The sequence below is a fragment of the Anabrus simplex genome, chromosome 7 (assembly GCF_040414725.1).
Source record: "Anabrus simplex isolate iqAnaSimp1 chromosome 7, ASM4041472v1, whole genome shotgun sequence".
Taxonomy (NCBI): domain Eukaryota; kingdom Metazoa; phylum Arthropoda; class Insecta; order Orthoptera; family Tettigoniidae; genus Anabrus; species Anabrus simplex.
Window position 1 is genome coordinate 119,119,663 of NC_090271.1, and position 27,480 is coordinate 119,147,142.

Here is a 27,480-nt window from a genome sequence, read left to right on the forward strand (position 1 = left end):
CCTCCAGGGTTGGTTTTTCCCTCAGACTCAGCGAGGGATCCCACCTCTACCGCCACAAGGGCAGTGTCCTGGATCTTCAGACTCTGGGTCGGGAGATACAACTGGGGAGCATCACCAGTAACTCACCCAGGCGGCCTCCCCTGCTATGCTGAACAAGGGCTTTCGTGGTGGATGGGAAGATTGGAAGGGATAGACAAGGGAGAGGTAAGGATGCGGCCGTGGTCTTAACTTAGGTACCATCCCGGCATTTGCCTGGAGGAGAAGTGGCAAACCACGGAAAACCACTTCAAGGATGGTTGAGGTGGGAATCGAACCCACCTCTACTCAGTTGACCTCCCGAGGCTGAGTGGAACCCATTCCAACCCTCGTACCATTTTTCAAATTTCGTGGCAGAGCCAGGAACCGAACCCGGGCCTCCGGGGGTGACAGATAATCACACTAACCACAACACCACAGAGGCGGACAATTATGACACTAAAAAAGGAAAATAAAACAAAAATACATGAATGATACTGTGGAAAATGATTAAACAGGATTGACAGACAACAAATTTAGAGGAACAGCATAAGACTAGAGATTTACAGTTGAATGCTTTAACTTGTGAATTGCTGAAGGGGTGGCATAGTTTCTCCACAGTCTCCAGTAAACACTTGTACAGACACACTCTATAGTGAGGTGGTTTAGAGTGTAATTGGCAACTCTACAGTCCTACTCTGGAGCCTAAAATTCCCTACTTATGTAGTTCACTTTTATTTCTCCTAGCACCAGTTCTGACAAGATTTAGTTGGCACCAGATGTTCCTTGGAAACTGCATTCCAGGTAGAGCTTGCGTACCAATTATTAAACATTATTAAAAAAACGAAGAGGCAATTTTTAAAAATTTGTTTTACGTCGCATCGACACAGATAAATCTTATGGCGATGATGGGATAGGAAATGGCTAGGAGTGGGAAGGAAGCGGCCAAGGCCTTAACTAAGGTACAGCCCCAGCATTTGCCTGGTGTGAAAATGGGAAACCACGGAAAACCATCTTCAGAGATGCCAACAGTGGGGTTCGAACCCAACACAATATCTCCCGAATGCAAGCTCACAGCTGCACGCCCCTAACCGCACGGCCAACTCGCCTGGTGAAGAGGCAATTAAAGCAATTAAGCAGTACCGCAGATTAATATTGTTATGGCTGATGACATGCAACTATACAACCAGATCACAAAATGCCATTCCTCGATGACCCTATGAAATGTAGTTGTAAATATTTATTTTTCTAGGCTACATACAAATCACTTAATCAATGGTAACTTTATCAATATACTAACTGTTTCAAACTAATATTAATAATAACACTTGAGTCAAAGTACTACATAGGACTACACTTATCTACCTGGAAATGAAAGAGCAAGTATGGGAATTAACGAGCATGTATAACTTCTAAAACATAAATACAGGCTTAACCTTCAGTAATTACCAAGGCAGTTAGCTACTGGCTAGAAGTTACTATAGGTCAGCTGTAGCGATACTGTTTTCAAAAGGATACCGACAGCTAGCACTTGATTTTCTAGTGTCTCAACAGGTACTGGCTTCCCCGACGGTTCTAGGAGTCTCCATAATCCATTGACACCCATTATGGAACCAATTTGTATCACAAAATACAGAAGTGTTCAAATGACTGAAATATTCTGCACGAAAGCTTGAAGCAGGCTTTCATCCTAACAGAAATAATTATCTACATGAGCTGACAATTAGATATTAAGTACCAAAAATAAAAACTGAAATCTGCAGTCATTCACAAAACAAAGAAGATAGTAGGGGTGGTGAGAAATGTGAGGACAATGGGAGCCCAAGAGTTGGTAATTTGGCCTTGTACTTGGAGGAGAAGTTGTGCTGCACACATTTTCCCGTGGGAAATAAAGGATAACCGCCTGGCTTTCACTGCAACAACAGGAGGGGAAGAAGAGTAGGAGAAGTGGAGGGGGGATTTATTCACACACAAGTCTCATGAATGATATAAGAATGTCAGTACGGACTGAACTGGTTACGGGAATAGTTGACTGCAAGAAACAGAGACACGAGTTATTTCATACAATTAAGGAAGATAAAATACGTGTATAAATATTTCCAAGAATATCACACAATATCAGGTAAATAACACCAACAATACTTGTTATAATAATTCTTAACAAGCAGGACTCATTTCCATCTGTAGTAAACTATTTCGTATTTTCTTGCATTTCGTTGCTGCTATTCTGAAGGTACTTTTTCACCGATGATTTCAAAAGGCTGAGAGGTTATGTACACAACTCCAACATAATTACAACTTACAGCTCGTACAGTCAATGAATGCGATGAGGAGGAGCTATGAAACACTTCTACAAATACTAGTTATACAAACACAAAACGAATCACAATGTTACTGTAATTATAAACATCGTCTTATCTACGACCTGTCACTCAAACATCACACAGCATGCAACACAGACCCGGTTTCCAGAAATTTTACTATTATCTGGGAGTTTTTGAACGGAGGTTGGCTGCAGTAATTTGTGGTCAATGTATGTACATGATTCATCAAGCAAACTACACCACCAAGGAAACTGTTCTGTCTCCTCAAAGATAACAAGAATTACTTCACACCTTTAAGTAAAATTTCGTAAATATGACCACTGCGGTTTCATATTCAATTTTTCCGCCTTAAAATCTTAATATAATGTAAAAAATATGATTGTATGTACGCATTCTTTAGATCAGCCTGTACATCCTCTGTGCCAGTCACGCATCACTCGGTAGTTTAATTTTCCTCAAGATAGAATCGCTTCAAATTACATGTGATGTGAAGGTTGTCGGCAACGTCCTTGGAGCCAGAGTCCGTTAAAATGTTATTTCAAAATATTTAACAATAACTCCATGATACTATTACAGTAATGTCGTTTAATGCGAGGGATAAATCAAGGCAATGCAACTATAAATAAAGTTTATGACAATTTTAGGGAAAGTTTGTCTCTTTATATTGGTAATAGACAACTTGCGTGGGAAAGGGGCCGTGGGAAATTCTCATCGTGAGCAGGTGTCTTTCAAATGATGTTTGTGAAGTAAGCTAGTATGGCTTTCCAGTGCCCCAAATCAATGATTTGGTGAAGTGTATGAGCTGGAAATGGTGAGTTGCAACTCATAATCGCTCTATTTACGAGTGTCGTTCCCACTTAAATGTTATTGACAGTGGAGAGATATACCTTAAAAGTTAGGTTAAGAGGTGTATAAAGATGCATAAGGTTATAAATATGACTTCATTTACAGTGTTGAAATGAAATTATGGCCTTGGACAGTAGCTCAGCCTTTATATAGTGAATATTATTTTCTACCAGTTTTTCAAGGATAAATGCAATATTTGAATTTGACTAAATACAATTTTTTTCTTATAATGCATATTAGCAGTAACTCTTTTCGTTTAAGCTTCCTTCACAGTTTGTTTGTAAACAAAATTATTCAGTGCCAAAATTCTGCTCCCACGAATTTATATTGATATACTGCATATTGATATTTTGAACTTGTCAAGCTCTTGTTTCTTAAGTTATGCATTTGGAATGTTTCCTTTGACATCTACTCTAAGAATCATATTTAAGAAGAAGAAGATGATGGTGATGATGATGATGAAGATAATAAAGTACTGGCAAGCCTACTCTTCAGTCTGTTCCAAAAAAAATTAATATAGGCTATATAAATATTGTTAATCAAAGTCTGTCTTTCTGTCTGTTTTGTATGTGAAGCTCTTAAATCTATTACTTTTTTAATTCATCATTTCAATAATTAAATTCCGAATGTTGTTCCTTTATGTGGAGGCAGGATAAAGTATGAAGAAGTTACCTATTTGTGTGTGTAATTTTTCTTCTGTTAGTGTTTTATGTTTATTGGATTGCTTATGTTTGCATATATATCCTTTCATAGGATTCATATAGAATTCTTATAGGCCTATAACTTTACTGCTATGTGATTTGATGTGATATACAAGGCTCATTTATTCATAATGCTATTCAGTCATTCAGGGCTTGAGATGATGGAATTTTGAAAGATAAGTTCATCTAATAATCTTTGTAAACAGGATAGTCAGTTGATTACCTAGTTCCTAATAGAAAAGCAGTGTTACTTCCAGTTTCCTTAATAATTCTATGTGTTTTTTTTTTTTTGTCTGGTAAAGTGGAGCCAGTGACTCTGGATATTAGGCCCTATGCTGTGAGAAAATGCTTGTTATGCTCAATGAGCTGTTGTTTAGAATATCAAGAAGTATTTGGTTGCACATAAATCCTTCCAAGCTTAATCTCATTGAAATGAAGTATATTGTGTTCTCAATTGCTGGCCAACACAGCTCTGTACATGGCGACTGGACAGATCACTGTTAGATATACATTGGACCTCGGGTGGACTGGGATATTCTTATCACAGAGCACCCCAGTGCATGCCTTCCAATGCGACCAGCTTACATTTAGCCTACTCTTCATCACACCTCACTTTATGTATAGCCCACCTGGGGGCCATGGTTGTTAAGGTGTCAAGTCTACATGATCCGAGACTGTTTAGCCAGTTTAAGTCCCATTGGTGGAAAAATTTTCACAATCAGAATTTTGGCTAACAGGGTAGGAGAGATGGTGGTATATAATTTCTGATCACTAGATTGTGTACTAGAAGCTTGGATGCAATTCCAAACCTCTCTGCATTGTCCATATAAAGTGAGGACATAATTATGACTGTTGATGGTGATTCGTCGGTCAGATGGAGACATTAAGCCTTATGCAGACCCTCTTGATGTTATTTGACAGAAGTAGGCTGGTGTCAATAGTGGTTATCACAGACTCCCTACCTCATTATGATCATCATCTGCCAGGCTGAGTGGCTCAGATGGTTGTGACACTGGCCTTCTGACCCCATCTTGGCAGGTTTGATCCTGGCTCCGTCGGGTGGTATTTGAAGGTGCCCAAATACGTCAGCCTCGTGTTGGTAAATTTACTGGCACGTAATAGAACTCCTGGGGAACTAAACTGCGGCACTTCAGCATCTTCATAAACCATAAAAGAAGTTGGTGGGACGTAAAGCCAATAACATTGTTATTGATAATCACCCCACATCTAGACGTGAAGGTCTCCCACGGGCGTTAAGTAGAAAGACCTGCGCTAGGCAAGCCGAATATGTCCTCGGACACTCCCAGCACTAAAAGCCATACGATAAATATATACATCAGGTATTTCAGTCAGCTTGTAAGGTGAACTCTAGACATCTAAACGTAATAGCCATTCTCAAATTGTTGCCGTTGACTTGGATACTATCAGTAGGCCTATACAGATCATTTTCAAGACGCTGTCTTTTTGTTATTGAGGTGAAGATCAGACTAGCTAAGGCGGTCATGCCAAGCTCAAACTTGATACTAAAGATCTTCTTTGGTGGTGCTTTTCAGCATGACATTGTCAGCCTGGAGCAAGGTCCATGGACCTTTGTTACGAATCTCGAGAGATTGTGTCCATAACAGGAATGAGGAGGAGGAGTGACATTGCTGAGCCTTAATGTACACCAACTTACTGGCTGGGTGCTCATTGGGATGCAGCTAATGCAGCACAGAGCAGATTTTTGTAATCGATCGTATCATCGCAAGTTGAGAGACAAGACAGCACAGTTCTGCACATACTTCAGCCTACCACATACAGCGTTTGGAACACAGTTATCTGTGCACATGTTATGAAGTTTGTTGAGAAATACAGGAGAAAATGATCACAGCCATTCAGTCTCTCCCTGTTTTATACAATGTGAACCATGTAGACTATGTACAGACCAAATTAAAACAAGATATCTAGAGTGAAATTGCCATAGATGTCAATACTAATGATGTTAAGTACCATCAAAACCATTTGTTCACAAACTACTTTTAACAAGCAATCCAGAAAATACTTGAGGTGAAAGGACACAGACATGTATAGAAAGCAAATACATAATCGTTGGATGTATACTTAAACAGTTTGTGATTTTCGTAAATACAGGTAGTAGGAACCAAGTGAAGAATATAAATGTCAGAGAAGAATTCGGCTTCCTGAAGTAGATTTCTGACGCTGGGAATAAGGCTGAGAAAGTGAGGCAATGCTACTTTTCTGGGATGTCTGGTCATTCTATTAATTCAGTGGTTATCTTGTGAAACTTTGTTCACTTGCCATGGCATGCTTCCTACCATGTTGAAGTAATTATTATTGAACTCATGGCTCACTACAAAAGCACTAGCTGCACTCCTGCTCTTGTTGTCGGTCAATGGAAGCAACTGCTTCTCAGGCATTTTGTCAGTATCATTATCTTAAGGCAGAATGTTCTTATATAATTATACTACACATGACTTTATGACTTTATCAACACTGTCAACTTCTAATCTCATATGGTTTCGAAAAGCACAGAATATGGACGCCAGTATACCCAAAGAATATTCACCCGTTTGTCTTGCTTGTGACATCCTGTACCTAATTGAAAATCTTATTTTCATAGTTTCCAGTTACACTGTATAATAATAATTTTGTGTGGCTATTTCTAGCCGGATGCAGCCCTTGTAAGGTAGACCCTCCGATGAGGGTGGGTGGCATTAGCCATATGTAGGTAACTGCGTGTTATTGTGGTGGAGGATAGTGTTGTGTGTGGGATGTTGGGGTCAGCACAAACACCCAGCCCCCGAGCCATTGGAATTAACCAATGAATGTTAAAATCCCCAACCCGGCCGGGAATTGAACCCAGGACCCTCTGAACCGAAGGCCAGTACGCTGATCAGTCAACGAGTCGGATATCAAACGTGTATGGCAGTGGTTGTTCAAAATAGGCACCAGAGCTAGAAATGGAATTGGAAATTTTTAAATTCAGTTGCCCGAAATACTAGTTGAAAGAATGCTCCCATCACTAAATCTTCCCATCTGTATATATAAAATAAGAATTTTGTCTGTACATTGCTCAGAATTTAAAAAATATTTCTGTATTGGTCATGTCTTTGGTAAGGAGGAAATGCAATTTTTAATTTTCCTTCATGTCTGTCCGAATGAATCACGAGAAAATGGATAAACAGCATTTAATGAAAATCGGTGTGTAAAGTTGAAAAATAAGGCATTGTATTCTAGGCTATAATTAATTTTATTGATGCTGGGTGAAATGTTAGTGTAGGGGAAGGCCTAAAATGTAATTCTCAAATATCTGAGTTAATAGGTATTAATATCAGGAAAGATCTTCATTGAGGTAATCATATAAACATGATTGTAAATAAAGGGTATGTGGGAGAAAGGAGATGAGCTGCTAGACTATGTGATACGTGGTTATGAGGGTATTTAAGCATAGTAAGGATGTAAATGAGAGGGCATATAAGTCTCTGGTAAGACCCCAACTAGAATGTGGTTCCAGTGTATGGGACCCTCACCTGGTTATTTGATTCGAGAACTAGAAAAAATCCAAATAAAAGCAGCTCAATTTGTTCTGGGTAATGTCCGACAAAAGAGTAGCGTTACGAAAATGTTGCAAAGTTTGGGCTAGAAAGACTTGAGAGAAAGGAGATGAGCTGCTGGACTATGTGGTATATTCTGAGCTGTCAGTGGAGAGATGGCATGGAATGACATTAGTAGATGAATAAGTTTGAGTCGTGTTTTTAAAAGTAGGATAGATCACAATACGAAGATAAAGTTGGAATTCAAGATGACAAATTGGGGCAAATATTAGTTTATAGGAAGAGGAGTTAGAGATTGGAATAATTTACCAAGGAAGAGGTTCATTAAATTTCCAAATTCTTTGCTGTTATTTAAGAAAAGACTAGGTAAACAACAGATAAGGAATCTACCACCTGGACGACTGCCCTAAATGCAGATCAGTGATTGGATGATTGATTGATTGATTGATTGTGCTCCTATCGATAAATACTACAAAAGAGCAATTTGCAAATGTTTGTCTTGTACAGTTTTACTGTACCGGCTATAAAAGAGACATTCTTGATCTTAAACTTTTGTTGAGTATATGCTGGGACACCTTAAGATGTGACTTGACACTTCACTGGAATTTGAAGCGATGGCGCCCAGTTGTTAGAGAGAACAATCAGCTGATACACAAAGCTAGAGCCGCACTAACCCGACCTCTTGTTCAGAATGAAATTCACGTTATAAAATCCAAAATAATAGTTATCTCAAATAACTCTCTTCGGATAAGAATGCGAGATATGCGAGGTCAATAAAAAGTGAAACACCCAGAAAATAAAATGCATGTTATAAAAAACAGAATAATGCAACTATCGAGTTTAATAATTACGCACGTAAGACAAGAATAGTAAGATAGACTTCAATATAAAAAGCACTCAAACAGTGAATAAAAAGGTGAATTCTAATGTGAATGATAATGCCCATTGGGTAACAATGCAAGGTGTTTTTTTTCATTTGCTTTACATTGTGCCTATGTAGATAAGTATTATGGCAACGATGGGATAGGAGTAGGAAGGAAGCGGCTGTGGCCTTAAATAAGGTGCAACCCCAGCCATTCCCTGGTGTGAAAATGGGAAATCACGGAAAACCATCTTCAGGGCTGCTGACAGTGTGAGACTGAGCATAAATAAACACGCCATGGACCTACTATGCTGGCGTAGCAGGGGGAGAGGTGATACTCCCAGGTGGCGGATAGGGGAGTCCTTACCGGCTTGCCAGCGGACGTGAAGGAAATAAAATACCTCTTGTGGACCAAACACACAACCCCCTGTGGGTGGGGGATGCAGACGAAGAATACACCCACAGTATCCCCTGCCTGTCGTAAGAGGCAACTAAAAGGGGCGACCAATGGATGGTGAAATTAAGTACAAAATAGTTTTGTGATTAGTAGTGACAGTGTGTGCCTCAGGATGCATTTTACAGTACCTGTGGTCCGTACCCCTATATGAGAGACACCATGGTTCTGCCTTGCCTATGCTTAGTACCCGCTATGTGAGGAACACCACAGGATAGTGAGAGTCCACTTGTGTGAGGAATGCCATAGGTCTGTTACATGTGTGCATTACATTACCTGTGAATAGTACCATAATGTGTGGAATAACGCAAGTCTACACTGCTTTTGATTAGTACTGCAACATGACAGATAGCATGGTTCTACCTTCCTAGCGATAAGTATCATTACGAGGGGCCGATGACCTGGATTTTGGACCCGTTTTGACTACAAGCATCATCGATTCAGTATTGTGCTTTAGAAGCAGTCCCTTGGTCAGTAATACCATTGTTTAACATAGTTACTGGAAATGTGGTGCAATGCGGATGAGATCCACTGATTGTTTTAACTTCATTTTCATCCATTCATTCTTCATCCTCACGATTGTGAATTCCAGTCATTGGAGGATTTTGGATTTTTAAATTGTCATAACGTTTCGTCTCATTTCGTACCATTAGGGGCCGATGACCTAGATGTTAGGCCCCTTTAAACAACAAGCATAAACAACAAGCATAATCATCATCAAATATGATAGTCGTATCCTTGCGATTCAAACATGGAATAAATCTTTTAAAAAGGGAACACATTACTTATATCAGAGTTGCTACTGCCCAGGTCATCTGGATGATCCTGCTGCTTGTTCATCAACTAAGTATTTTTGTTTACCAATGTTAATTACAGTACTTTTGTTGAAGTTCGTGGTTTCAGCTGTTATTTGAACTGCTCTAATAACAGGTGAGAGGGCTGCCCCATTATAGTTTTCTCTCTCAAAATATTCCCTCACAACGCACAACATTCAAAGAGTTAGGATCCTGAGAGTAGTCCGGTGACTGAAAGCGTTCTTTTTTCTTGTGAATTGCACTCTTAGCATCGATTGTTGACATGACAAAATAATTGCACAATGAGGGCTCTAAAGGTAACCTGAAGACGAATAAATACTAATCTAAAGCTACGTATTACATATTTAATTTGAGCACTGATATATATTACACTACACTAAAATGTATTATGCACACTATATTATCACTAAACAATATAATAATTATAATAATTTCGTGTGGCTATTTCTAAATAATAATGATAATATAAAAGAATTTATTGGACTCCAACCTATTCAATACATTACTGGATGTTAACATTTTTTAGTTAAACATCGTTAAAATGGAGACATGTTTCGCCCTCCATGTGGGGCATCATCAGTCATATCAAAGCACCTCAAAATTAAACCAGACGTCTGGTTGGAAATTATGAGCAATATATGTAAGAAAGAATACATTAAAAACACGTACAAAGTCCTATCCTAAACGAAATAACAACAGACTAGTTACACGTAGTAAAATACGCTAGTGGTTTCTTAATATTAAAATGAGGTTATGCACAGTATAAAAATGGAAGTAATCAAAGTCCGTATGATATTGAGTTCGATGGTAGTTCTGCGTAGTATATACAAATGTTGGCAAAATAAAAACACAATTTATAATTACTGTACACTTATTTCTAATTGTTAAAATTGACGAGGTAAAACATTCCAATTTGTCTATTTGTAATTTGGCTCCAACCAAAATAATTCGCCCTAGGATTCATGAGGTAGTCAAACTCCGTTGGTCACTCTCTATTTGAATGGAGTGCACAGAGCAAGTGAACAGCTTTTGTTGATTATAAACTGAGGCTTTGCTAAGACAGAGTTAAAACAACACCAGCTTCAAATGAAGATAGTTAAAAACATCATTGGGTTCTTCCTAGTTGACTAAAAATTTTGCGTATATTTTGTTGTTGAAGTGTGGGACAGTCAGTTGTTGGTTGAATGGGCAACGGTCGAAAATGTTGTGCAGTGCAATCGGTGTTTGAGCTGTCCTACATGTGAGGGAAATCTGAAAATGGAGGATTTGTCTTAATTAGTTAAGTGAAATGACGGAAAAAGAAAAGAAACGGGAAATCATTGAGAAATGAAAAATGTGAAAGTTAAAAATTTACCTTGAAAGCTGTTGAGTTGTTACCTAATTGTTAGGAGGTTTGTGGAGCACTGGCTGTCGCTAATGTCCTGCTCCTCGTGTTGTACGTGTGACGTCTTAGAGGAGGGGAGTGGATTTGAGAAGGCGGCGCTGTGGGTATGTGATTGGCGCTTGGGGCGGAGTTGTGTGTATTGGAGGGAGAATAGGGGCGTGATGAGTTGAGCGGCTTAGTGGGGGTGCTTGGAGAGCTTGTTTTGAGGATGTTAACAAGTCTTTTGTCTTTCAGATTTAAACTATTGAGCGAAAATATTAATTGTTCGTAAAGAGGGCTTCGGTTGTCTATTGGATCATTTAAATTCTTATTCTTATTATATTTTTGGTCCAAAAAAATGTATAAATTTTCGAACTCGGTCATGAGCCTGCCTTTATCTAGTCTTTTTAAAATTTGGAGATCCTGTTCGATTGTGGTAAAGCTATGTCCGGTGTCTTTCATATGGATGCTCATGGCTGAGTGTTTATTGTGCTTTTGGGCATTGAAATGTTCTGCATATCTAATTGCAAAGCTCCTACCAGTTTGACCGATATATGAACTGTTACATTCAGCACATTTCAGTCTATAAATGCCAGAGCCCGAAAATTTATTGTTGTCCGAGTTTATCTTATTGTGGTTGAAAAATAGCTTTTGATTAGAATTATGGGTCTTATAGGCTACCCTAATATCATGTTTTTTTAAAGGGGTAGCGATTTGATGTATAATGGGGTTAATGTAGGTGAATGATGCATATTTAGGCTTATTAATTATTAAGCACATGTAGGACAGCTCAAACACCGATTGCACTGCACAACATTTTCGACCGTTGCCCATTCAACCAACAATTGACTGTCCCACACTTCAACAACAAAATATACGCAAAATTTTTAGTCAACTAGGAAGAACCCAATGATGTTTTTAACTATCTTCATTTGAAGCTGGTGTTGTTTTAACTCTGTCTTAGCACAGCCTCAGTTTATAATCAACAAAAGCTGTTCACTTGCTCTGTGCACTCCATTCAAATAGAGAGTGACCAACGGAGTTTGACTACCTCATGAATCCTAGGGCGAATTATTTTGGTTGGAGCCAAATTACAAATAGACAAATTGGAATGTTTTACCTCGTCAATTTTAACAATTAGAAATAAGTGTACAGTAATTATAAATTGTGTTTTTATTTTGCCAACATTTGTATATACTACGCAGAACTACCATCGAACTCAATATCATACGGACTTTGATTACTTCCATTTTTATACTGTGCATAACCTCATTTTAATATTAAGAAACCACTAGCGTATTTTACTATGTGTAACTAGTCTGTTGTTATTTCGTTTAGGATAGGACTTTGTACGTGTTTTTAATGTATTCTTTCTTACATATATTGCTCATAATTTCCAACCAGACGTCTGGTTTAATTTTGAGGTGCTTTGATATGACTGATGATGCCCCACATGGAGGGCGAAACATGTCTCCATTTTAACGATGTTTAACTAAAAAATGTTAACATCCAGTAATGTATTGAATAGGTTGGAGTCCAATAAATTCTTTTATATTATCATTATTATTGAGATTCTTTCAATACGGAAAATAAAAATGATTTTCATTACTTGCAATGGTTATTTCTAGCCGAGTGCAGCCCTTGTAAGGCAGACCCTGCGATGAGGGTGGGCGGCATCTGCCATGTGTAGATAACTGCGTGTTATTGTGGTGGAGGATAGTGTTATGTGTGGTGTGTGAGTTGCAGGGATGTTGGGGACATCACAAACACCCAGTCCCCGGGCCATTGGAATTAACCAATGAAGGTTAAAATCCCCGACCCGGCCGGGAATCGAACCCGGGACCCTCTGAACCGAAGGCCAGTACGCTGACCATTCAGCCAACGAGTCGGACATCACTAAACAATAATAGGCACACCGTGAAATAAAAACACTAAGACCGCCAAAAGGACAGAGGTCATTAAACACAGTTAGTAGCACGTGGTGACTGAAAACAGTAGCTGACAAAAGTCAAGCGACATTGGATAGAGGAACTCCTCTGCACACTCGAATGGTTGTTTGCGATTGGCTAATAGTTAATTTGGAGTTTCTCCACCAGTCTGTAGCACTCAAAGTCATGTTGAAACATAAAATGCACAAACTGTAGTCCATATCAGTACCAGGCGTCACTATCATGAAAATATTGTTCAGTCATACTAACTGGTAATATTGGATTGTCTTAAGGTGAAAAGCCGCATGGTCGTCACCCCATATCAACAAGGAAAATTGTGAAGATTACTATGAAAATGAAAAAAATAAAACTGTGAAGGATGAATGCTTGAAGAATAAGAAAAGAGGGAGTCATGAACGGAATAAGAAGACTCCCCTTTACATTGGATGCCCTAATGTCACATAGTCAGAAGGAAAAATTCTTTCTGGAAACAGACGAGACACTGCGTGGCAATGTGCGCTCACATGCCCTTCGCCATTTCGTCTGCCCTACGCTGTCCTGCCTTGTGGCCAGCTCTATCTCGATGTGTGCCAAAAAGTAGGGATTTCGACATATGTGTCCCAGTCATCAGGTATATCACCTTAAGGTATAATTGTGTTGAAAAAATCAATTGGCCAAGAATTTGCAGTATCTTGAATTTTTTTTAAATATTCCATAAGTCTGTGGGTAATTAATCTAGTTTGGGGACTTTTCAGGTTTTTCATTTTATTAAGTTCCTGTAATGTGATTCAGGGATACGAAATCCTCTGGGATTGGCGGATGTAGGAGTTCAACATTTGAGATATGGTCAAAAGTTCTCATACCAGTGATTCAAGATCTTATATCTGTCCAGCAACTGAAATCACCCATGAACAAAATAATTCTGATATTTACAGGCTAGGTTATCAGCAAGTCATAGGTGGTCAGTTGCAGGTAGTCATGGATTGTCATTAATGATCTCTGTAACCGACCGCTGGCCTTGTTTCCACAATTCGTTTCAGCTGCACTTCATATTGTACATGACGGGTGGGAACCATTCAATGTTCAACTTGATCCTGATATCTATATGTAGATACCCTTCTAGTTGGGAGTCTACAGCTTGGAAAACAAACCTGATATTTTCATGCTGCAGCTGTAATATCTTTCTACACAAACACAATATTGGTGTATTCTTGATGATATGGCATTGTCATGACCCAAGTTCATAGTCCAGTAGTCATCTACTTTTCCCATGTTCTAGTGAGATCATGGGTGCCATCTGTGGACATGGTCCTGTTTTACTGCCAGATGACCCTCCTGATACCAACCCTCTAAGAGTTGTGTTTACTCTTGCATGTTTCCATGGTGGCAGTATAGTGTAGTGTAGTGAGGTATGGTTTGTTGTACATTTATGAAGAGGAGTGTATTTGGACACACATTCAGTCCTCTTGAGTCAGAGGAATTAACCAGATGTAGTTAAAATCCCTAAGCTGGTTGGCGAACCTGTGACCCTCTCAACACTGACCATTCAGTGAAGGAACAGACTACTTAAGAGTAGTGGTTTCAAGGTCTTTAAATGTGGTAAGTAAGCCCAATGTGATACAATGAGATAAGGTAGAAACAGTACTGCACTGTACACTTAGCTCAAATAATAGTGTTTGGTTTATGACTGGGAAAAGAAATTATTTTAGTACTGATTTTATTTACACAGAAAAGCGCACAATGTGCGGGGGTATAAACTTAATCACTACAAAGTTTTGTCAGAGAACACAGTCTCTTCGGGCACTACAGTGCGTGGTAACGACCAGAGAACTTCTCACACCATCGACATACACAGTCATGGTTCGGATCTTGAAATCTAGGTACAACACATGCCTTGTGATGGAAGCCATGGACAGCTGCACAGGTCACTATGTCTGAGGTCGAGATACTTGAATGTATTGACAATCCTTAAAGGTGAGCCTTCGTAGCGTATTATGTCTGATGCTGCTCTTCTTCCTCCCCTTCTAAAAACCATGACTACTCAGTTCAGTACGGACCAACAACATGAAATTCATAACCCTTGATAATATTCATATGTTACTGTCTTCTGATCATTAATTTCTAAATTGTTTTCTTTTGACCAATTTGTCAGATTGGTGATTGCATTTTCAAGTTCATCTCGATATGGCGATACAATTACCATGTCATCAGCGTATAGATACATTTTTGCACGAATCGTAGCAGTTGCTTCTGTAATATCACGTGTTATTACATTAAAAAGAAGTGGACTCAGAGGATCCCCTTGAAGGACCCCTACCATCTGAAGGATTGGTTTTGACTGTGCTAAATCATGGCATATTCTCACATAGTTTTCTGATAATATATTCTTAATAAGCTTTGTGTAACAGTTTTTCCCTGTTATCTCTTCCAGTTTCCGAAGGATCAGGCTCCTGCTTGTGGAGTCAAAGGCTTTGCGGAAATCTATAAACACTGCATAGAGCTTTCCTTTCTGCAACCTGAGTGCTTCTTGTATATCTTCAAGCAAGCAATTGATTGCCTGGATTGTTGATCTGCCTCTTTTAAATCTGAACTGTTCTTCCAGTATTTTATCATCTACTATATCCCTCAATTGATTTGTCAGTGTTTTTGTAAGAATCTTCAGTAATGTGCACTCGAGCATTCCACGGTAGGTGTTCGGGTCACCCACATCTCCTTTACCCTTGTACATCACTTTTAAAGTTGATTCCCGCCACTTGTCTGGTATTCTTCCTTGTTTGAGACATTGATTCATAAGTTCCGTGACAGGTTCTTTTAGGGTTGCCCAAATGTCTTTGATATGCTCGTAGAGTATTTTATCTGGACCTCCTGCTCTCCTAGTCTTGCTCTCACAGGTGACTTCTTCTAATTCGTCAGCTGTGAATAATTCAATTGGTGCTGCATCCCAGTCACTATCTTCAGTGAAGTCTCGGGTTTCCTTTGCTTGTAGTAGTTTAGTGAAATGATCTTCCCAGGTTTCTAGTGGGATCTGCCTTGTATATTTTGGTTGTCTCTGCTTCAGGATTGAAAATGGTTCCTCTTCTGCTTTCTTGATCATATTTTCTTCTGACGTTTTCTGGAATTCTTTCTTTGCATCTTTAATTATTGCTTTATACTGTTTCCTTCTTGTGGAATATTCTGCAAGTGTTTCTGGTGTTTGAAATTCCAGGGCTTTATGAAGGGCATCTAACGCTTCTTTCCTGGATTTGTAGCAGATATGGTTAAACCATGGTTTAGACTTGCTTTCTTTGTAATCTCGTTGAACTAACGTTTGCTTAATTATATCTTCTATGTGTTGAAGGGACCCATTTAAGTCACCACTATGTATTTCATTCAAGATCATTCGTACTAATACAGAACAGGCCTCTAATTTATCCTCATCGATTTTCTGCAGCGGCAGCTTCTTATGGTTGGTTTTGATTAACGAATCAAAGTTTCCTGTAATGACAATTCCTGTAATGACAATTTCTACTGGTAGGTGTTTCCTTATTGCTATTTCTTTTAGTACCGATGGCCTCACTTCCTTGGGACCTATCTTATTGCTGAATATAAGATCAATAGTACTGCTTCCATGTGGTCCTATGTATGTTTTCTCATTTTTCTTGTTTAGTAATGAAAATCCCTCTGTCTCCAGGTAATTTACTACCATCTCCGCTTTTTTGTTTGTAACGTCTATACGGCAGTTTAGGTCCCCGGCAATTATAAGGTGATCTGTATTCCCCAGTTTAGAGATACCTAACATCAGTTCATTTTTAATGTCATGTTCTTTCCATTCAGGTCGAAAATAGGCGCACATCACGGATAAGGGTGCTGTTTTGATCATTAAAATATTGTCTGTCTTATGCACTAAACTGAAAGGTGACATTCTAGCTGATAATAGACATGCTAGTCCTCCCTTTGGTCTCCCAGAGTCACCTTGAGTTGCTAACACGTTGATTGCGTATTTATTATTTATGTGAATTTCTTTCAATGAAAATGTTTCTGTAAGCACCACTATATCATATTCAGAGAATTTATCGCAAGATAATGCACGAAGTACGCTTGCCAACCCTTCTATGTTCCATATTAAACATTTAATATCAGTTCCTATGTTACATGTCTCTTTGATCGCGGGGTTCTTTATTGGAGTTTCATCATGTTTATTATTCCTAGTTATTAGTTTCAGTAGTTCAATAGTTTCGGAGGTCGACTGCTTCAGATTCCCGTCTTGACCTCCGAAAATTAAACAGTCTTATGATCAATATTTGGGGCCAAAATTCTTCCTCTTGCGTCTTGGCGTAATGATGAAAAGGTATTCCCACGTTGAATGCTTTACTTCTCCCTATTGTTTTCAATTGTTCGCATTCGATGTTATCGTTTATTCCATTTCTTTGAAGGAAGCTCATGACTGTTTCTGCTGTTGCGGTTTCATGTAATCTACCTACGTACAGCCATGTTTTACGTTCTACTGCTTTTAATTCTTCATTTGCTCCTTGTTTCTTGCCTACTACTATTTTGCTACTGTTCCTTCTTCTACGTCCCTGTGGAGACCAAGCTCCTTGTCGACCATCCGCATCTGCCTGTTCTGGGTAGATATCACTGTTCTGTGTTTCGATGAGACTAAAATTAGGATCAAATACCTCGTTTGACTGCTGACGAGGAGATGTAGTTTGTGACGTAATAACTGATGGTCTGGGGTTTGATGAAATGTCTTTGGTGAAAGACTTTGTAGATTTCTCTTTATCTTTGACCTGTAGAATGTTTTTGATATGCTCTTCTAGTGAATCAATTTTCTGTGCGAGTAGTTTTATTGGAGAGTTTACATTCTCTTCCATTTTCTCTTTGATGTGACTTTCTAGGAAATTTACTCTTTGCACCAGTTGATCTATATGAGGGTTGTTACTTAAGATTTCCTCCAGTTTGATCATCAGTTGGTGCATTGCATCTCCTTGTAATTTCGTTGTCTTTAGTGCTGTTTTGTATTTATCGCAAAGCCATGTTAGTTTGCAGTTGCTTCTACTGATATCGAATTCTCCTTGTTTTAAGCCCTCACAGTCTTTGTGATACCAGAGTTCACAGGCGCCTTCACATTGAATTGCTTGCGAGCCTAGTTCGAAGTTCTGTCTGCAGGTGCCGCATTTATCTAAATTCTGGCAACAGTCTTGGTCGTGTTTACGGATAGGCATCTAGATCTAAGTGGCCGTGACTGAGTTAACGGTGATTTCAAATAGTAAACCGTCACTATCGATAAACTTGTTCCAAATCAACAATGGCTCACGCAGACTTTAAATTGGTGTTCTGCGATGCAAGGATATTCGCACTAAGTCGTACACACTTATCACGAATAAATAAAATAATGCCTTAAATTAATTTATCCCTGTATCTACAAAACTGAACACCTGAATAAAGAGTAATTCTCTTGTAGTTTCCAAACTATCACTTTATCGGATGAAACACACACTCAGATCGATGGATAGTCACAAGTCACATTAAATTTCAGGAAATTGAGTACGTCAGTATCACATGCACCAATCACAGATTTCACACTGCTCTTGCACGATTATATTCCCAGATTGTAATTAACATACTATATACAACTATTACACAGTATTAACCTTTAAATTAATTTGAATCACCGTCAACGCCGACCGTAGACTTTCAAACAAAAGGTAGTACTGATTTGTTGTCCATTATATACAGTACAAGAAAATTGTGTGTTTTTGTTTACATCCACTGAGATCATGCTTGTTAGAGGCCAAAAATCAGGGTCAGTCCCCACGTACGACTCAAATCGCACCACAGTGCTACCATTGTAGGAACTGCACAAAAGAATTTTCTCATAAGAATAAGGGGCTTCATGGTTTAAGGTTTGAGCCTTTGACTGAAAGGACTAAAGTTTGATTACAGATTTGGTATGGGCTTTTGCTGGTTCCATGCCCACTAGTTATCTAATCATGATCCCCTGACAAATGTATTGAATGTTATTTGTAGTATTTCATCCAACAGTACTGTAATGATTGCTCTGAGTATTGGTTGCCTATGACCTATAATTACATAGGACTAAATGTTTGTTCAAATACACTCCTCTTCGTAAATGTACAGCACACCATATCTCACTACACAACACTATACTGCCTCCACGGAAACATGCAAGAGTAACCACAACTCTCATAGGGTTGGAATCGGGAGGGTCATCCGGCAGTAAAACAGGACCATGTCCACAGATGGCACTAGAATATGGGATAAGTAGGAGATGACTACTGGACTATGTACTTCAGGGTCATGACAATGTCAAATCATCAAGAATATACCTATATTATGTTTGTGTACAAATTGAAAGATAAGAAATGGATAAAATTATATAGGCCTAAAGGCTAAAATATCAAGTCCTTGTTGTCTAAAAGTCTTTCATTAATTGTAAAATAAGGCACCAACTTGCGCTCTTCTTAAAATGGATCACGTTGATTTAGATATTATAATACTATATTATGAGTTTGGAGAATCTTGACTTGTGCTGTGTGGGATGTTGTGTGAAATAATGCTCAAGCCAGGTTGTTAAAAGGTAAGGTATTGAATGAACATATGTGTAACAAACAGGAAACCCACTTTTTTGGTTGCATGGGTTCATTGGGAATAGCCTATTCAATCAATCAGTCACCATTGATCTGCATTTAGGGCATTCGCACAGGTTGCAGATTCCCTATCAGTTGTTTACCTAATCTTTTCAAAGAAATTATTGAACATTTCTCTTAGTAACTATATCAATCCCTAACTTTTCTTTCTGCAATTTGTTTTCTTCTTTCCTAGTGTTTAGTCCCGCATTGGTGCCGGGTACGCTTTGAAACGTGCCATCCTCCACTTCCTGCGGTCAAGGACGTAAACTTCAGTGATGCCTGCAAGATGCATGTCTTCCTTGAAACAGTCAAGCCATCGCTTCTTGGGACAACTTTGGGATCGAGAACATCCAGGATCAAATTGGAGGGCTGTATTTATAGAGTCCGCAGGGTTTCAGACGACATGACCGTACCATCTAAGTCGCGCTTCTCGCATCTTCTCTGGGATAGGTGTCACTTCCAATATCCTTTGGACATCTTCATTTCTGACGTCGTCCAGTCTTATAAGACCCAGTGAACAACGTAACATTTTCATCTCCATACCATGTAGAACCTGCTCATGCTTTTTAGTTGTAGGCCAACATTCTGACCCGTAGCGTGCAACTGGTCAGACCATGGACTTGTTGACTTTTCCTTTCATGCGGGTGGGAATTTCCTTGTCACATAGCACATCAGTAACCTGACGCCACTTAAGCCATGTAGCATTTACTCGTGCTCGGATGTCTGGTAATGTCTTTCCGTCTGAGGTGATGACTGATCCAAGGTATTTAAATTGGTTGTCTTTAAGTAAGTCTTGCCCGTTGATGCGAATAGTACCAGCAGTCTGCAAGCCACATTGCACATACTCGCTTTAGTGATGTTAAGGCGCAAGCCATATGCTCCTAAACGGTCCTTCCAAATTTTGCAGGAGATTTTCCAGATTCCTTCGGACTGATCCGCAAGGAACACATCATCAGCATATAAGGTAGTCCACGGGTATGGCGTCTGGATGTCAGCTGTTACTGTATCCGTACATAGGATAAATAAGAGAGGTGACAGTGCTGAACATTGATGAACCCCAACATTGATGGGAAATGAGGGTGAAATCCCTACCGGACAGTGAACCACAGTGGTGACTTTGTCATAGAAAAGTTGGGTCCATCGGACATAGGCTTCTGTAACATTATGGAATCGGAGGGCTTTCCACATAAGCTTATGTGGTATCTGGTTAAAAGCCTTTTCTAAGTCCAAAAAGGCTAGGTGCAGAGGTTTGTTTTTCTCTGTTTCTCCACCTGAAGACAGGCTATATGAATAGCATCAGTTGTAAAGACTCGTTTGACAAAGCCGCATTGGTTTGTAGAAATTTGTACAATGTTTTGTAGGTGATGATCAGGAATATGTTCAAAAATCTTCATTGTCTTATATAATAAATGTATTAGTCGGTAATTGACTCATTCACCAACATCACATTTGCCTTTCCAGATAGGGACTGTAGTGCTGGTCATTCAAATTGCAGGTATGCTACCATCGTGGAGAATTTTGTTTAACATCTTCATGAGAATCTCAGCTCCTCGCTGTCCAAGAATCTTCCAGACATCGGATGGTATATCATCTGGTCCTGGTGCTTTGTTATATTTCTTGTTTTGCATAGCCCCTAAGACTTATTGAATAGTAATGGCTGGGATAGGTCCATAAACTGGGCATCCACATACTGTTGGTGGATGGGGAAATTCCTCATTACGCAAATCCTTGAAATAATCCCTCCACCTTTGAAGGATGGCGGTCTGGTCACGTTGGGTTTGATGATTTTGATTTGCATGACATGACCAACAGTCTTCGGTTGCTCTATGATGGGATTTGGCGAGGCAATAAATCTTGTTTGCTCCATCTGATGTATCCAACTGATTATAAATGTCTTGGTAATAATAGTAGAGACTGCATGTTTAGCAGCTGATCTGAGCATTTTATACTGCTGGAGATCCTCGTTAAGTCTTGTTTGTCGCCGGGTCTTAAAAGCTTCTCTCTTTGCTTTGATTGCTTGCTGAACGTCCCCGTTCCACCACCAAGTCTACTTATCTACGAACCATTTCCCTGGTTTGGTCTTGCTAAGTGTTTCAGCTGCTGCCCAGTGTAATGATCAGTGATTTCATTCTACATGGTCTCAGCTGGCTGGTCAGTATTTATGTCAAACGTACTTAGCTTTGTAATCTCTCTCTGCTGTGTTAGGTTCCACCATTTTATCTTCTCTGGACCAGTCATATGAACACTTGTTGAACGTACCTGCCCCATAGTTTTCACATCAAGAACAAGCAGGCTATGTTATCAGATGGAATTACCTTGGCATTTGTTCCTGAGGTCATGCCTATGTATCAGCCAATAGTCAATCTGAGTGGACCGTTCTCCACTGGTATAGCCTAGGTTATGAGGAGGGTAGGTCTTTTCTTAAAGTATGTATTGGCTATAATTAGGTCATAGGCTTCAGCACAGTCTAGAATCCTATAGCCATCATTTTTACTTCCGTAGCCATAGCCACCGTGACACTGGGTGTATCCATCCTTTGCTTCTCCCACGTGTCCATTTAGGTCCCCACCAATAAACAGATGCTCCTCACTAGGGACTGCTTGAATGTAATTGCCAAGTTGTTTCCAGAAATCATGTTTATCCTCATCAAGGCATCCAGGAGGTTATTCATATATTCATTATTGAAGCGTTGATCCTAATCGACATAATTCGATCTGGTATACGATGAACCTGAATAACATAGTCTTGCAGCTTTTGACTGACAACTAGCGCAACACCATTCCGAGTTGAACTTGTACCATGCTATATTGCCTTGTAACCTTCAGATTTCTCTTGATTTTGAGCCTTTCTATTCTGTTTCCTGAATGCAGGCTCTTCAGGATCTGCAAGCTCACAGCTCTTTCAATGAGTGTTCCAACATTGATGGTCGCTAGTTGGAAATGATGGACTCTCTTCTTCCGCCCACTCCGTCCACGAGTGGGTAGTCCTTGCCCATTTTTCATGTCATTCAGGCGAAGAGGACGTGCTTTGCTTGAAATGGAGGATGCCTAGCATTTGATCCATTTGGTATGGCCATTATTTCATTGACGCAACGAAAAATACTCCCATCCAATGTGTCCCTTCACCTGTCATTGGAGGCATTTTAGAGCTACTACCAGCATATAATTTGGCTGCCCCTAACATGGAGTACAGACATCGTTTTTAGCCGCCCGGTCCGGGACAGACGCTACGACTGCTATCTGCCCCTTAATTGGGACAGATACCTTTAACTCAATTCATTCCGAGCACTGGGCTGCCACTTTCACCATCTATACTGTACCAAAGACTTTTTTCTCCTCTGCAGATGCCGTTGGGGTCTTCTTGTAGTTGTCGGCTTTCATTTGGGAGGTGAGTTCAAACTCCACTGACGGCAGCACTGCATATGGTTTTCCGTGGTTTCCTATTTTCACTCCAGGCAAATGCTGGAGCTGTACCTTAATTAAGGCCATGACCACTTCCTTCTCACTCCTAGCCCTATCCCATCGTTGCCATAAGACTTGTGTCAGTGCAACGTAAACTATTTTGAAGATGCTAATAAAAGTGGCAATAGGCTAGAAACTTGGGACACACAAAGAGGTGCAAAGGGACTCAACGAGTCAATATTGATTGAAAGGAACAAACAAGTGCCAAATCATGTTATATATAAAATGATAGGGATAGGAATGTGTTCATCAATATATTTCTTCTATCTCTGAGAATGCCTCTAGGGAAAGGTATAATAATTTGAATTGTGAAATACAATACGATGCAATGATTCATAACTCGTGGAAATGGGAACAGAAACTTCATTATTTCATTTAGGGACATACACATGACTGGCGTGGACATTAACGGAAAAGACACCATTGTATTATCTACTGGTACTGATAATTTTTGTATGTAGGCTAAAAATTTTGCTAATTTCTTGCTCGTTATCTTCCAGTTCCTACAGTATGTCAGGATTCTAATGCCACACGGTCACGAGATGTTTGGTCAAACAAGTCTCGAACAATTCTTGTTTTCAAAATTCTTATGATTCTTCTGCAATCTCTTATCCTCTATAGACATATGACAAACTGTAACATTAATCTAATTGCAGCAAGTTCTAAAGGCTCGTGATGCTCTGTCAGCAAGTGAATGGTGCCTATGGCATGAGAGTCCAAATCTTGAGGGTAAATTGGTTGAGAGTTTGAGGCGGGGTGTATGCTGGCAAGCAAGTTATGATTGTTTTATTTTATATGTGAAAAATGATTTTGAGCAGATTGGATGTGTTAATTTTATCTGTGACATTGCAACATACTTAAAAAATAATCTGAAATTATTTTTCTTCTTTCTTTTCAGGTTTGTTTTATTGATATTACATCTTCAGTCAGTAAATCTAAACAGAAGATTTAAGATGAGAAGTGGGTGGTGAAAGTGATGTGTTCTCGGATTGAACTCTGATTGTACAGGTGAAGCTACCATGTCTACAAGAAATCATGGTCTAAAACAAAACTATGATGTGAAATTTGCTCTTTTGATTGCACTGTAACCGCCGCCACAATGCCACATCAGTTTGGGGTTCCGGCCATGGCGTACAGCATGCAATCACCACCTTCTCCTCACAACTTCTTTGAACGTTTCAATTCGATGATATACCGACCAGAGGATCAGCGGCTCACACGTGAAGCTATGGAGAGGTACCTTCGTGAGAGAAGTGATATGGTGATAGTGATTCTCCATGCCAAAGTTGCCCAGAAATCCTATGGAAATGAAAAACGCTTCTTTTGCCCTCCACCATGTATCTATTTGTTTGGAGAAGGTTGGCGATTACGCCAGGAGCAGATGTTACGTGAGGGAGAGACTGAGCAGGCAGCTCAACTGTGTGCATTCATCGGCATAGGAAGTTCGGATCAAGATATGCAGCAGTTGGACCTCAATAACGGCAAGCAATATTGTGCAGCTAAGACACTTTATATTTCAGACTCTGATAAGCGAAAGCACTTTATGCTCTCGGTTAAAATGTTTTATGGCAATGGACATGACATTGGTGTGTTTCATAGTAAACGAATTAAAGTAATTTCTAAACCATCGAAAAAGAAACAGTCATTAAAGAACGCTGATCTTTGTATAGCTAGTGGGACTAAAGTTGCTCTCTTCAATAGACTCCGTTCTCAGACCGTGAGCACTAGGTACCTGCATGTTGAAAATGGCAACTTCCATGCAAGCTCAACACAATGGGGAGCCTTCACTATTCATCTTTTGGATGACAATGAATCTGAATCTGAGGAGTTTGCAGTGCGGGATGGTTATGTGCACTACGGCAGTACAGTGAAACTTGTGTGCAGTGTCACAGGAATGGCGTTGCCCAGACTTATTATACGTAAGGTGGACAAGCAGATGGCTCTTTTGGAGGCAGATGATCCTGTTTCCCAATTACACAAGTGTGCGTTTTACATGAAAGACACAGAACGGATGTATCTTTGTTTATCACAAGAGCGAATTATACAGTTTCAAGCAACACCCTGTCCAAAGGAGCCGAACAAAGAGATGATTAATGATGGGGCTTGCTGGACCATCATAAGCACTGATAAGGCAGAGTACCAGTTTTTTGAAGGGATGGGTCCTGTGCGATCTCCAGTAACCCCTGTCCCAGTGGTTCATAGCCTCCATCTCAATGGTGGAGGTGATGTTGCTATGCTTGAACTGACTGGTGAGAATTTTACTCCTAATTTGCAAGTGTGGTTTGGTGATGTTGAAGCTGAGACTATGTATCGCTGTCAGGAAAGTATGTTGTGTGTAGTGCCAGAAATTTCATCGTTCCGGGGTGAATGGCTGTGGGTCCGACAACCTACGCAGGTTCCAGTGTCCTTGGTGAGAAATGACGGCATTATATATGCGACTGGCCTCACTTTCACGTATACACCCGAGCCTGGGCCACGTCCTCACTGCCCACCTGCTGATGACATAATGCGCAGTGGGCAAGCAACCAGTCGTATGCAGTCCCTTACTGATGTCCCCTGGGGACAACATAATCAGCCTCCTCAAGGAGGACTTTAAGTCATTCAAAGCCGTGCTGTATTGAATACTGTAGTTTGTACAGTCCTTCATCTTTCTGTGTAATATATTTCTAAAGTGACTTTCACTAATTTCTCATGATGGTACACTGTCGTTGGTTCTCAAAGACCACAGCCCAACAATTTCTTATAGAAAAGGCCCAAGGTCCAGCCCAAGTAGAAGTAAGCTAATTTCAGTCTCTTGGAATTTTATAATTGTGTACCCTCATTTTAACCTAAGTTTATGCATCTAGAAATGTATTTCTTGATATTAAATATCAAGTCATGATTCTGGTTCAAAAATACATGACATGACGTGTTAGTCATATGATGTGTAGTTTTATAGAAGATCATAAACTAAAGAGAATGTTTGTAAATACATTCAGTAATTACTTATCTGTGAAGCCTGTTCAAAAATAACTGAACATTGAAAATAACTTTTTAGGGGTTCACCTGCAGCATAATTTGCCTTCTCTCCTTTGATGTACTTCCCTCCTCTATTAATATGATACTTACAATGCCTTTTCCATGAATGGTAGCAGTCCTGGCAGGCATTTTGGGGGATTGGGCCGAGTTTTGCGTTCAAATTCAGTTTGATTTTTGCAGTTGATGGAAATCGATCATCTGTTCTGGGTTTGTAAAATGGAAAAACATCTGCCGGGGCTAGGAGAAGTGATTACAGTGTATATGGAAATGCAGTGTGTTAATGTTTGCCAAAAATTCACTCTACTGTATATTAAATGGTGTATGGCCTCTGGAGGCCTAGTGGACTCTTTCAAGTTAACGTCCATGGGCGGACTTGCTCATCTGTGAGGCTAGGGCCCTACCTGGAATAATTGACAGTAACACACACTTGACCCCTTAAATCAAAGGCCAGCGTTCTAACCAGTTACAGCAGCCATGCGTCAGCTGGCACATTGTCATGCTGGAGGCTCCATGAATTATTTCTCCACAAGTCTAATCTTTTCCCCTGACATTTTCTTTCGAATATCTCACGATAATACCAGCAGTTCAACAAAGTGAAGGCGGGACAGGTTTTTCTCCGGGTATTCCGGTTTTCCCTGTCGTCTTTCATTCCAGTAACACTCTTCAATAACATTTCATCTGTCAGTCATTTATCATTGCCCCAGAGGAGTGCGACAGACTTCGGCAGCCAACACAATTCCTATCCTCGCCACTAGATGGGGGCCTAATTCATTCCATTCCTGACCCGGTCGAATGACTGGAAACAGGCTGCAGATTTTCATTCATTCAGTACCAGCAGTTCACCATTTGACTCTCAGGTAGGAACTTATGGTGCAAACACCATTGATGTGATAAAACCCCAAACATCTCTTTTACATTCAACCTGACCTGCCGCAATTTTCTCATTCTTGGTAAATTACCGTAAACTGTCTTCATCCTTTGGTACAGTTCCTTAAATATTTTCTCATGGCTGAAGCAAAAGCAAGTGTTAATATCTACTCAATATTCAGACATCTTGACATTCGGAACATCTGCTCGACACACTGGAAAACTAATAGCTCCTTAAAAATTAAAATAAATGTTTTGCAAATGCTTGGCAAATGGGTAGTCAATACCACCATACAGTATAACTTACCTGCTAAGACTTTGCATTAATGCAATATAATATACAAAATTCCCTTGAAAGGAAAAGAAAAACATCCACCTTAGTCAATACAATTCAATATAGAGTGAAACCTCATTCCTACGTTTCTGCAGGGGACGACGAAAAAAATCATGTTAAGCGGGAAATTGTACTATCGAATATCCCATTAAAAACTATCCAACAGGAAGATGGTATCACTTTACACATTTGTACATTTTACACACACTTGCACACACACACACACACACTCACAGTGAGTGTGTGTGTGCGCGCGCGCGCGCGTGCGTGCGTGCATGCCCACTTGTTTCAAGAGATAAGAGAGAGCAT

General features: G+C 39.7%; 2 protein-coding genes across 6 annotated transcripts in view; one reads left to right on the top strand and one right to left on the bottom strand.

The window, feature by feature from the left end:
- Positions 1–2,474, bottom strand: part of mus201 (rad2 superfamily protein mus201) — a 111,605-nt gene extending 109,131 nt beyond the window's left edge. The window contains exons 1-2 of one of the 3 annotated variants that reach the window (XM_067151280.2): positions 2,158–2,474; positions 1,534–1,705 (exon numbers count right to left, since the gene is read on the bottom strand). In XM_067151280.2, coding sequence (XP_067007381.2) covers positions 1,534–1,621 — 88 coding nt within the window. In that variant the 5' untranslated portion in view covers positions 1,622–1,705; positions 2,158–2,474. Of the gene's footprint in view, positions 1,483–1,533; positions 1,706–2,157 lie in introns of those variants that run through there. The other 2 variants (XM_068228615.1, XM_067151281.2) reach the window with 2 other exon arrangements.
- Positions 184–27,388, top strand: Su(H) (recombining binding protein suppressor of hairless). 3 transcript variants are annotated; one of them, XM_067151285.2, is made up of 2 exons: positions 184–204; positions 23,851–27,388. In XM_067151285.2, exon 2 carries the CDS (start codon positions 24,052–24,054, stop codon positions 25,546–25,548), a length of 1,497 nt encoding a protein of 498 aa, XP_067007386.1. In that variant the 5' UTR covers positions 184–204; positions 23,851–24,051; the 3' UTR covers positions 25,549–27,388. The 3 variants fall into 3 exon arrangements, with proteins under 3 accessions (XP_067007386.1, XP_067007384.1, XP_067007385.1); XM_067151283.2 differs by lacking the exon at positions 184–204 and adding an exon at positions 2,003–2,137; XM_067151284.2 differs by lacking the exon at positions 184–204 and adding an exon at positions 2,958–3,150.
- The last annotated feature ends 92 nt before the right edge of the window (positions 27,389–27,480 follow it).